The sequence below is a fragment of the Plecotus auritus genome, assembly GCF_963455305.1.
Source record: "Plecotus auritus genome assembly, chromosome: 7".
NCBI classification, from domain to species: Eukaryota; Metazoa; Chordata; class Mammalia; order Chiroptera; family Vespertilionidae; genus Plecotus; species Plecotus auritus.
The window spans coordinates 130,605,112-130,618,220 of NC_137774.1; the positions used below are offsets into that span (position 1 = coordinate 130,605,112).

At 35.0% G+C, this 13,109-nt stretch overlaps 1 protein-coding gene across 6 annotated transcripts in view; it reads right to left on the bottom strand.

Moving 5' to 3' along the window:
• Nucleotides 1-13,109, bottom strand: part of XRCC4 (X-ray repair cross complementing 4) — a 211,978-nt gene that overhangs the window by 106,148 nt on the left and 92,721 nt on the right. For 5 of the 6 annotated variants that reach the window (XM_080680146.1, XM_080680147.1, XM_080680149.1 and 2 more), the window contains 2 exons: nucleotides 10,458-10,610; nucleotides 8,355-8,461 (listed from right to left, as the gene is read on the bottom strand). In XM_080680146.1, the coding sequence (XP_080536272.1) occupies nucleotides 8,355-8,461; nucleotides 10,458-10,610 (260 nt within the window). The remainder of the gene's footprint in view (nucleotides 1-8,354; nucleotides 8,462-10,457; nucleotides 10,611-13,109) is intronic. The other variant, XM_080680150.1, reaches the window with a different exon arrangement.

Here is a 13,109-nt window from a genome sequence, read left to right on the forward strand (position 1 = left end):
ATATAGATTTTTAAATTTCCTATTAGTTACATTTCAAAAGTAAAAAATACACACAAATGAAGTTAACACTAGTAATAATATTTAATTTTACTAAATATATCCAAAATATTATTTCAATGCATAATTAATATAGAAATGTATCAGATATATAACATTCTTTTTACACTAAATTTGTGAAATCCAATGTGTTGTTTATAATTACAGAACATTTCAATTTAGACTAGCCACATTTCCACTGTTCAATAGCCTCATATAGCTAGTGGCTACCTTACTGAACAATGCAGCTCTAGACAAACCTCCAGTCCAATGTACTGACAGAGGTGACTCAGCTTCCATTTGAATACTATTTTTTCTTCTCATCTTGTCATTTATTATAAGTTTCCATTTTCTGTCAACAAGTGTTATTCTATCTTTTTGGGTTCAACACTATTCTCTAAGATAAATGGTTTTGAATATTTTCTGGAACATGGTCTCTTTTGCAGATATACATTTCCATTGTTACGGGATGAATTGTATTCCCCCCAAAATATATTTTGGAGTTCTAATCACCAGTACCTCAGAATGTGACCTTTTTACAGAGGTAATCAAGTAATGAGGTCATTTGTGTGGGCCCTAATCCTTATAAAAAGAGGAAATCTGGACACCAATAAGATGTTCAGTGATAAGCCTAGGAGAGAGGCCTGGAATAGATCCTTCCCTCATGGCCCTCAGAAGGAATCAATCTTGATGACACCCTGACTTCAGACTTCTAGCTCATGAGACAATATATTTCTGTTGTTTAAGCCACCAAGTTTGTGGTGCTTTGTTACAGAAGTCTTAGCAAACTAATACATGCATACATAATTCTGAAGGGCTCACTGATGCCCTCATTAAACATTCTTCATGAACCAGAGGTTAAGAACTCCCTTTGAGATAGATCAAATTAAGCAGCATTTATGTAGTGTTTCTTTCAACTATCAATATTAATTATATCAACAAACATTTGTCCTAAGTCCATTTTCAGACCAGTCCTCTGACCACAACAATGGTAAAAATATCATTTTAAACTATTACCAGAATTCCTGCAAGTCACTCTATGCTTTGAAATTTAACATTATTCTCGTGGGTTCATACTATTCTTTGAGAATATATCCTTGATTATATCCTCTTCCTATCTAGTGCATCTTCTCTTAAAACAGGGACATATAGAGACTGTACTGGGAAAGTATTTCCTTTTTTAAACACTTCCCCCTTTCTCACCTCATTTATATACAAGTTGAAATAATCTAAAAGAAGATTTCTCACATGGGTTGCATGAAATAATAACATCCATTGAAAAAGTCCCTAAGGTCATATAATTTTGAGAAATGTTTTACAGTACATTGCACCCTTCCTCACTATGCACAATAGCATATTAAAGACTCTGACAAGTTATGCACAAAAGAAAAAATTTGTTTAAGTTAAATATGTGACAACATAATTTTTCTTATATAAGTATTACCCATTGAAATAGCATATAGATGACTATTTATGTCAAGTCACCATATCTGTAAAATCCTCGTCATAGATGTTTGAAGCAAGATGGTACAAATGTAGCCACATAGCAGGCTAACCTCAGGTTAGAACATCCATTGGTCCAACCCTCTTAACAACTATAGTCAAGATCATTACTTCCACCAATAACACTGCTGGATGTGGATATCACTTCCACTGATAATTGAGTGAGCTCTCTTTGGTCCAGGCATAAAAGTTGCCAGTCTTCATGGTCTCCCAGGTCTTGACAAAACTTCCATACTGACCAAGCTGAGGGAATGAGGGACTGGGGGATAACACTGGGGCAGCCCTAGGCAAGTACTACACAGACCCATTTTTTTACCTGAATTTCAGCAATTTTTCAAGCATAAACACTTCATATTGCTATTTGCCTTTTGCCAATTTCCAGAACACTGAAATGTTTGTTTCTCTTTTTTATCTAGTTACTTTTTAAAGGAGAGGATTTGCCAACCTCCTCATTCATCCATAGCTAGAGACAAATATTATTAATAGAATTATTTTTGTCTGTCTAATAATAAATAAAGATGCAGAAATAATGGCTTAGGAGGTTCGATCAGTTATATTTTAGCAATGGGGTTATAAGGAAATTCACAGATTTGCTAACAACCATTGGTACATTTGAGAGTTCTCAGGTAAATAACACTAAGTCAAAATCTGAAGAAATTAATATACAGAGTCAGACAAAGAAAGACAAATACTGTATGCTATCATTGATTTGTGGAATTTTAAAAAGCCAAATTTGTAAAAACAGAGGGTAGAATGTTGACTAACCAAGGCTGGGGAGGTGGGAAATTGGGGAAATGTTGTTTAACCGTACAAACTTGCAACTACCGTAGTAGATAAATAAATCCTGGAAATTAATGCACAGTATATTGATTATAGTCAACAATACTGTATTATAAACTTCAAAGTTGCTAAGAAATTATATTGTCATTATTCTCAACACATTTGTACACCTTAAACTTACAGAATGTTACATGTCATTTATATCTCAATTTGAAAAAATATAGAAGGAAGACCTCAATAGAAATACATACATTCTGCAATTTTCTCCCCAAGCTATCTATTTGTTTAATCTGATGATGCTGAATATCTTTCTGGAGATTTTACATACAAATAAGACCTCTCTTCTCTTTGGGAGAAAAAGTGTTCTCATTATTCAATTGCATCCATGGTGATTTACTCAGTGTTACGAAATCTCTTAGGTTTTTACAGTATCTCAAAAGAGATGTGAAATGTGGTTAATTTATTGTTACAGAAGGCAAATACTTTCTCATTTTTTTTTTTCTCTTGAGTGACCAACAGTAATCTACTTAACATTTCTGGCCGCCTCTGTTCCTTCATCTGAAAAATAATGAACTTGAACTACATAGAAGATCTAGAACTATAGGAGATCTAGATTTCTCAAGTTTAAAATGTCATTCCTCAGCAATACTACTACTAATGTGTAAAAGCCCACAATTGCTAGGAAATACATTCAAATTGCTTTTTTAGTTTTGTGGTAGGTTTTATTAAATCAAGCTTTTTATTCAGAATTTATAAATGAAAGTGCCTATGATACAAGCTGGATAAGATCAAGGGCAGAATCTGTGACTGTAAAGCTAAACTTCTGAGTAATCTCTTTGGCAGTACATGTTGTTATCCCCTCTGTGAGCAGACATTCACTGTTCGAAGCAACAAGCTCTTTGATACTTAGAAATTTTGGATTCTGCTCTATTTTTAAAAGCTACTATATCAGCATTCATCAACTGTGTGACATAGCCATTCATTTATTTTCAAAAAGGCTATTCTATAATCACACTTCCTTTCAGGAAGCCCACCAACTAAGCAGAAGCCTAAATTACTAATAACAGTTACACAGAGGCCTTCCTGTTGGTTAAGTAGCAGGACTAATTAAACTAATGTGCTAAATCTCAAACTAATAATTATGCAGGAAAGTGGCAAGAAAGCTTATTTTATTTGTTTTTAGTGGTTGTGCACCTTTCATATGAAGCTAAGAAGGGTAAAAAATTCTAGAATAAATATTTTTCCTACTTGTATTTTTAGGAAGGCTGATTTCATTGGTCTCTACTTGTAAGAAATATTGCCAATTTCTACTAATAGAAATAATTACAATTCAAAAAATATTATTTAAAAAATTAAAAATAATAAAATAATTCCTCTTATGATGGCTAATTAGGAGCCAAGTAAATTTTCAAATTCTTCATAAGAAAGATTCCATTTCTATGAAATAAACCCAATTTTTCCACTAAATATTCACATGCATTTTGAATTACAACTAAAATGTTTTCTAAAAATGGCTAAAATTCTTAGAATATTCATATGCATTGGAAAACTGTATTTACATACAATTCTACTGTTATTATAATACAAATTATTATGAAAAATATTTAAAAATACATAACCATAAATTATTTTTTTATTATATCAGATATTGTTGGAGCAAATGACAGGCAACTTAAATGTAATACTGGTAGTCTGGCACTTAGCTGCTATATTAATTATGTTTATATCTCTATATATTTTGGTGAGATTTATTACTCAGGGGACCTAATTCAACTTGTAGCTTCTCCACAACCATGGACATCAGGTGTTACCTTGATTTTATCCAAAGAAACAGAAGGTTTCTTGCAGTGAAGGTTGTTTCATAATATCTATAATAACCTAACAGGTTTCCATTAAATAAACACACACACATACACACACAAAAACAACAACCCATAAAAATACTTTAGATGCAGGAGGAACCCAGATTAACTAGGAAATCTTTAAAGCAACAGGCGTTAATACCAACTACATGGGGAGTTCAAGTGACCCATCTTCCTTTGTAATGGAGGGGTTGAGCTATATATAGAAATCCCAGTAACCACCGTCTCTGTCACAATCTTAATCGGGGAAAAATGTAAAATATCTATGATCCCTAGAGCCTTAGCATGAGGTCACAGCTAACGAAATAAAGTTTATAATACCATTGCTACCTATCTAAAAATTCTGGAAGTTCACACAGAGAAAGTAAACCTTGCTACAGAAAGATGCAAAATGTACTTGTGGGGTGGTGCAGACTGTGATATTTAGATTTCAGAATACTTTAGAGATCTTTTAGTTAATAAACTGCTAATGAATAAAGGTTTTTTTCATACCATATGCTGTGGTTCATATGAGCATGATGCAGATTATTAGACTGGACTACATATTATTAGTTATTTTCTCAATAATCCTAATGATAGGAAAAAAAATTTGAACTTCAGAGATAAAGTAATAAAAAAGATTGCTTATTCATAAAAATTAAAGTATCACTACCCTAATTCTGGATACAGGCATAAAAATAAACAGACTATTTTCTTGAATGAATACTGTGGAATCACTGAATGATCTCAGTCTCATTGAAAACCTCTTTTTGTCATGCAGTAATAGTTTAAAACAATGTGAACAACTAATGAAAAAATTTGGTGATTTTAATAATTAATGATGAAAATGCATAATAAAAATTACTACCCAGTTACACATTTCACAATGTAAAGAAATGGCTTTCTGAAAGATAGAGTAAATGTGTTGTATTAAATCCCATCAAGTTCCTTTCCTCTTGTTTTTATTGTAGGAAAAGCACACATGTACCTGCAATCTATATATTTAAAACCCTTATACACAAATAGACCAAACGGTGGAACAACTGAATAACCGAACAACCAAACAACCGGTCACTTTGATGTGTGCTGACCACCAGGGGGCGCGCGTGGAACATGGCGAGCATCAGCAGCAGGTGGCAGAGTGGAACATGGTGGGTGTCAGCTGCAGGTGAGTGGGAGTGCCAGACCAAGACAGGGTGCTAGTTGCTGTCATCAGGGCGAGCCTCTAGTGGCTACTGAATATTCTTTGTTCTCGCGCCGTGGTCCGGCCCGACATTTGCACCTGCTGTCTGCACCGGCCCTGATCACTCAACGCCATCAGCAGGTGCGAGCACCAGCTGCCAGCCCTGATTGCCCCTGAGGGCTTCTCCACCTCCCCCTGCTCGTGAGGGGCAAGCAGGGCCGGCAGCCGCCTCTTGCACCTGCTGCCAGCACCAGAGCCACTGCTCACACCTATTACTGGCACCGGCCCCAGCCCCGCTCACATTCGGCACCAGAGCCGCTGCTTGCATCTGCTGCTGGCACCTGGCGCCGGTCCCAATTGCTCAGCACTGTCAGCAGGTGTGAGTGGCAGCTGCTGGCCCTGATTGTCCCTAAGGGCTTCTCCACCTCCCCCTGCTCCTGAGGGGCGATTGGGGCAGCAGCCGCCACTCCCATGCACTGAAGGTGCTGGCCCCACTTGCCCCCACTGCTGATGCAGTCCCCAATTGCTCCATGCCGTCAGCGGGTGCGAGCGGGGCTGGCGCCGTCAGTGCGTGGGAGCCATGGTGGCAGGAGCGGGGCTGCCGGCAGATAGGGGACCGCAGTGGGAGGGGCCAGGTGGGGGCACAGAGGATGGGCTGAGAATTCTAAGAATAAGTATTATATAGTAAAGATGGAGAAAGGAATTGCTACAGCTCTCCCCAAAGCACAATATATTAACATGTAAAATACCAAAAGATACAGCTGTGATTAAAAAAAAACATGTGGCCTAAGAATGTACTTTATCTCTGTACAAAGTAAAACATGGAATATGGTAAATTATAAGGAGGCTCACTTTGCTGTTTAGCACATACAATGTTTTTCCTCAGATCTATGGAATCTAGTTCTTAATTCAGTATCAAGTATTTTAGAACTGAGGTTCAATTTTTTTTAGCAAAATTTAATTTCCTGAACATTTCTTACTGAAGCAGAAGGAAAAGAATAGTTAAAGTTTCTATCTTAGTTCTTGACATAAAAAACTTATCAAAAGCAATTAAATACAAAAATATTAGAATAAGAGACCTATACATCAAATATATAGTGAACTCAATGTGAGTTAAAGAAAATATGCCATGTAAAATAAAAAATAAGCAATGAACATTTTTGAAGAGAAGAGAAATTTTGCCAAATTTAAAAGAGTACAATTGTAACTTAAAAAGATTTGCTTAAAAGAGACTGAACATATAAAGAACCCATTCTCATATACCCAAATTTAACCATATATTTTCTCTTCAACAATAATTTTCATTTACCTCAAAGGTTGGTGAGATTCTCTGAATAAGGGACAAAATCGAAAGCCATTCTATTTTTTAAAAACTGTGAATATTTAAATTGGAAAGAGTACAGATTTTCTCTGTGAGCTTTTGATTACATTTTATTACTAAAGAATGATTTCATTTTAAATTGGTCACTAATGTAAAACAAGCATAGCCTCCAAATGAAAAGAAATTTAACTCTGATGTACAAAAGCAAGATTGTGTGATACAATTCAAATCTAATTAGAATCAGGTTAATCAATCAACTAATTTAATCAACAACAATAAGTTTCCATGACTGCAATTAGATATGTTCCTGTGTCTTTGTCCATTTAGTCTACCTTCTTTTCTGTCATTATGCCCATGCTCCTAGCTAAATGAATCCTGCACTTGTTCATTTGATCCCATTTTCTCTTTACTTTGAGACGTATTCCAGCAATCCTTACCTCTGTATATTACCTGGATATTCCCTCCACCTCTCCTTATTTACTCCCATCAGTATGCAAACATGATATTATTTCTCTCATCTAAGAAAAAAAAAATCAACTCTCTTGATTCCACCCGCCCCCTTTAGCTACTGCCCTGGATATCATGACCAAGGCCTTTTCTGTGCCCTGGCCAAAATCACAATCCTCATCCTGATTTAATTTTCTCCTTAGCACTTAACATATTTTATATTAAATGCATCCATTTTGTTATTGTCTGACTAGAATTTAAACTCCACAAAAGCAGAAATTTTTGTATTTTCTTCTCTACCGCATAGAAAAGTTTCTGGTACATAATAGACAATCAAAAATATATTTGCTAAATAAATGAATCCAACATTAATTGTGAGAATATTGGCTTATGCCATAATCATGTAAATATTAAATGAGTTCAGGGGCTTCTGCTTCTAGAAAATCTATAAAACTCTAGTAAAATAATCCGTGGGTTAAAAAACCTGCTTGCTGGGTGCTTGACCTGAGGGACTGAGAAAGGCTTAGGTATGTGTATGGTTGCCAGAGGGAGCGGAGGGAGGGGAGAAAGGGGTCCTAAAATGAGGTGACAGGAGAATATTTGACTTTGGGTGGTGGGCACATGGTCCTATATACAGATTTTGTAAATTAGTAATCCACACATGAAACCTATATGTTCATGTTGTCTAATGTCACCCCAATAAAATTTAATTTAAAAATAAAAATTTTTAAAAATGTACTTATAATAAGATTTTTTTAAAAAAGTGCCATTTCTCCTTCTCTTCTCACCGACCCCATGTCACCCCATTACAATTCCTTTTCTGAATAGTGAGAGAAGGTCTCAACCTCAGGGTAGTCTAAAGCATTCAAGATTTATACCACTGCTGCCTTATCCCACCCTAGCTAGATTTTATCTCAAATGTTAAAGGCAGCCATCTTTGAGCTGGAGATATTTAGCATGAAGTCATATTTTGCTTATTGCTTATGCATCATTGTTTAACAAGAATAGTATACCTTTGTTTGTATGTATGTGTTCATGCTTGCTTGTTTTGTTGTTGCTAATGAATTGCTGCATTTTACAATAAATATTCATGGTTAACATTAGTATTTAAGGTTTTAGACTAAAAAGTCTAAATAATTTTTTGTAGAGAATTTTCATAGCATTTATCATTATAGATTATTATAATTAGAGTGATAAGCCCAGCTGAAATATTCAAAAGAGGAAATAAGTGTATTTATTTTACCTGGAGCTAATGCTGAGGGATCAGGCAGGTTTTTATCTTCCTCATCAGTACTTTCATCATAGTTTGTATCTCTGTTAGCAGATATTTCAGAACCTGTTGTAGTTTCCCTAGAAAAAGAAAAAGTTAGATTATATATTGGTTCACCTCTGGCTAGATATCAAATTCACTAGTAAGTAATTATAGAAAATATACCTGGAAAAACATTATAATTAAACATATATTGAAACATATATAATTAAAATGAAATCACTTACGTTAACTACATCTATTTATATAAAAGGCTAAGTGACCAACCGACGGTCTGTCCAACCGACTGACCGGCTGGTACATATGACGTGCACTGGCAATTTAAAAATAAATGTTGACTTGCGCATGTGCGATACATACAAAACTCTCGCTGGTGCCAATCACACGTGTGTTTCGATCTGTCATTGTCGATGATGAATTTGGTTGTTTTTGTTGATATCAAAGTTAAAGTTGTAAATACTTCATCACAAGGGAAATTAGTCAAGCACTCTGAAACTGTTTTTACTCATAATGTGGTATACAGGGAGATGTTAGAATAAGTTTAATCAATTTATCAGTCACTGTTTTTATCAATGTTGTTTTTATATAATGTTTTTGTTGTTTTTATATCATGTCTTTGTTGTTATTGTTTATTAATCAATTTATATATTATTTTCATATACATTTTATTAATTTTCTTTCATTTCTGACACTTCTATTATAGAGAAAGGGCGAATAGCAATATTAAAATATTTCTTCTAATTAATTTCCTTTCAATGTGCACGAATCTGTGCACCAGGCCACTAGGGTTAATATAAATCACTATATGTTAACTATCTTTTAGCTAACCTACATATGGTTGAATGCTCACTATACTTAATTCTTGAATCAGTTTCTTATCACTTATCAAAATACTATTCTTCTGGGGTCACAGTGTTCAGTATTTTAATCTCAAAACAGTTCTTCCTTTCATTTGATCTCCTGAAAATTCTGAGTCAGATGCTTTTATTCATATTATGGAGATACTCAAGCAAGGCATAGAGAGTTTAAAGGACTTGCCTAAGGTCATGTAGTGATAGATGTCAATGTCAGACTAGCACTTGAAATAGGACCATCTGACATCAAATGTTATATCTTTATACTAGAGGCCCAGTGCACGAATTCATGTACCAATGGGGTCCCTCGGCTTGGCCTGCAGAATCGGGCCAAAACCAGCTCTCCGACATCCCCTGAGGGGTCCCAGATTGCAAGAGGATGCAGGCCAGGCCAAGGGACTCCACTGATACACGATCAGGGTCAGGAAGGAATGTGGGAGGTTGGCCAGCTGGGGAGGGACTGCAGGAGAGTTCCAGGGCATGCCCAGCCTGTCTCGCTCAGTGCCGATTGGCCAGATGCCAGCAGCAAGCTAACCCACCGGTCAGAGCGTCTGCCCCCTGGTGGTCAGTGCACGTCATAGCGACTGGTCAACCGGTTGACTGTCTGCCCCCTAGTGTATCATTAGCATATTACGCTTTGATTGGCTGAACGGATGACCAGACACTTAGCATATTAGGCTTTTATTATATAGGATTATGCCACTAGTAAACTTATGTTTTCTCTCAGATGCAAGGCAAAAGACCCAAACCTATATCTGCAAATGCCTAAAATAATTATAAATATCCAAGCCATACCAGCCATCAGTCACCTATGATTTTTCCTTAAAAATCCAGTACATACCCTCTCAGAACCACGATTCTAAAATTAGCTATTACTTAGTCATCAAGATTACAAATGTGTTACCACTCTGTAGTTGTTCAAAACATTAAACTTTTAAATTAATATATTTCTTAGTGATGTCTAAGAATTAAACCAATAATATTTAGATAAACTTCATGCCAGTTTCATGATTTAAGTGTAAGTGTGACAGTTGGGCAGACATGGAGAGATCATGTTGAGATCTCCACCCCATTGTATCTAACAGCGAGAGCATCCAACCCCACCCACACTATCAAATAATCTCATATTATTAAAGGAAGGCACCTAACTTTCATTGAGTTTGGGAAGAAATTCCACTTAAATTTATGCATCTGCCATCTCAAACCAGAATGGTCAAAATACCTTTCATGCTCAATGTTCTTTTCTAGTTCTTGAACTTCGCTTAACAATTTATGTAAGCTTCTGATCTTTGCTTTCTTCTCATTCAGCACCAAAATAAATCGTTTATAAAGATCAGTCTCCAAATTTTCCTTAGCATTCACACATTTTTCAAACCTAAAATGTAAACAAATAAATAAACCATGTTGTTTTTCTTAACACATACACTAATAAAAGAGAAAGATGCAAATTGACCATACCTTCACGACGCCCACCAGCCAATCAGGAATGAGTATGCAAATTAACCCAACAAAGATGGAGGGTTAATTTGCATACACAGGCGCCGAGTGGGCGGGGGCAGGATGCTCGTGTTGTCACCATGGAGACGACGCAGGCATTCCACACCACCCAGCCACTCCACACTGCCCCAGCTGCTCCGGACCTCTGGGCAGCATGAGAAGGCGGAAAGGCGGCTACATGCCGGAGCAAAGGCGGAAAGGTGGCTCCGGCTGGAGTGAAGGCGGTGCCGGCAGCCAGGGGAAGGAAGGCCCATTCTTGCACGAATCTTCGTGCATCGGGCCTCTAGTTAATATTATAAAATTTAATAGTGAAGATTATTTCAAGAAAACTTTTCAAGGAAAATGCAATTAAAAATGATTTTTAGATGCTTGCATTGATTTAATTTAAAGTTTTATAGAAATAGCTAAATAAATCAGAACTTATGGTTTATTACTGTTAATAATCTATGTATTGAGAGAAGAATCAAAACTAGAAACTGATACCAAAAACCTTTTAAAACATCTAAATGCCTAAATGCAATAATTCAGTCACATCTCCAGTTTATTTTCAAATGAATATTTTTATGGGAGAAAATAAAACAAGAGTAACTAAAGCCTATGTTTCCTATCTTGGTTAATATTACTCTAATAGCAATAGTGATCTTGTTTTGTGACTAAGTGATTTACCTAATCTGTTTCCCCTAAATAGATTATGAGCTGCCCTAGGCCAGTTGTAGCTTATAACCCAGCAACACACACACTCGCGCACACACACACACACACACACACACACGCACGCACGCACATGCACACAAAACGAATGAAAGTATACAACTTGAAAATTCCAAGCAGTGATTAATGAAACAGCAAATGTGAAACACTATATAACTTCAATTTTAGATATGTAAGACAAAACATAAAATTCTCTATTATTTCTAATTATTTCTACAATATTCAAATGAGCTAATAGAGTGTACTAATTTTGATCTCCCAGATACACTGCATAATATAAAGAAAGCAAACTAGCAGAGTTTGCATGTACTTGATATGTGCATATACACACACACACACCATGAATAAACATCTATGTAAAGACTCAAATATAAATTATTTCATATAAAATATGCTTTTAAATTTAGTCTAGTTCTGCCTTAGTTTTCTCTTTACCATATTGTTTGTGTTTATGTTGTTCCATGCAAGTATCCTAGTATTATCACTGTATATATTTTTACATATCTATACTATTTTTTATATATTTATAATATACAAAATATTTTTCAGTGAAATGATTAGAAACAAAACTGTCAAAAAAATTGATACCTTTGATATATATGCCCTTATGCTTTCAACAACATATCCATCTAGAGCTACAAAGAATTAGGACCTCTAATGTTATGAACAGAAACATATGGCAATATATTTTCTGGGAACAATTACAGCACTCTTATAGCATAGTCATAAAGGCAAAGTGCCTGTGTGTTTCATTGGCTGCTTTATCCTTAGTACCTAGCAAAGTTCTGCATTCAACAGATACTGAATAGTTATTTATGAGATAAATGAATAAAGTCAGTGCATTACATGGACACCTTATAAGGAAATGGAGAACCAGTGATTCTGAATTTTATATTTTTCACTCCTTTATCAGCTATTCATCAATGTAGCAGTAATACTTTTCATTTTCTTCAGCTTCTAAAAAATTGTGCTAAATATTAATATCACAGCACTCCTTTCCTCAAGCAAAGCTCTATGAGAAAGAAGTAAAGCAAAAAGTGTGTGGCAGGGAGGCGGGGTAAAGTTGAAGAGCTGCCAATATTGATGGCCTATTTTAAGCATTTGTATTTCAGATGTAAAGTGTTAGGTAAACATTATTTCTCATTTTCTTGTACCATTTTATAATGTAACACAATTAACACAAATTTTAAAAAGATAAATAGAACATACATACCATTAAAATACTTGAGTATATAATAATGAAATACTTTAAATCTATACAAAATAAAAACTAATTATAAAAATATACACTAAAAATCTTGTATAATTTATTATATAAAATTTTAGGAATGGTAACCAATTAGTAATTTGTCTGATTTAAATACATATTTAATTTCCATTTAAAACACTTCATTAATCCCTGATTGATAGAGTATGTGCACTTATCAACATGAATTAAAAGTGAAAAAATATATAAAAATGAAATATCATATAATTTTACTAAAATATTGTTAATCTAAATAATTAGTATCATGGCCACATTGTCAAAGGCAAAAACATTGCAGTAATAGGAGAGCAAACTCAGTAGAATGAGTGGTATCCTATGAGTTAAACTTGCTTGGTTTTAGCTCAAGCTCAATTGGTTAGAGCTTGTCCCATGCACCTAAAGGTTGTGGTATGGATTCAG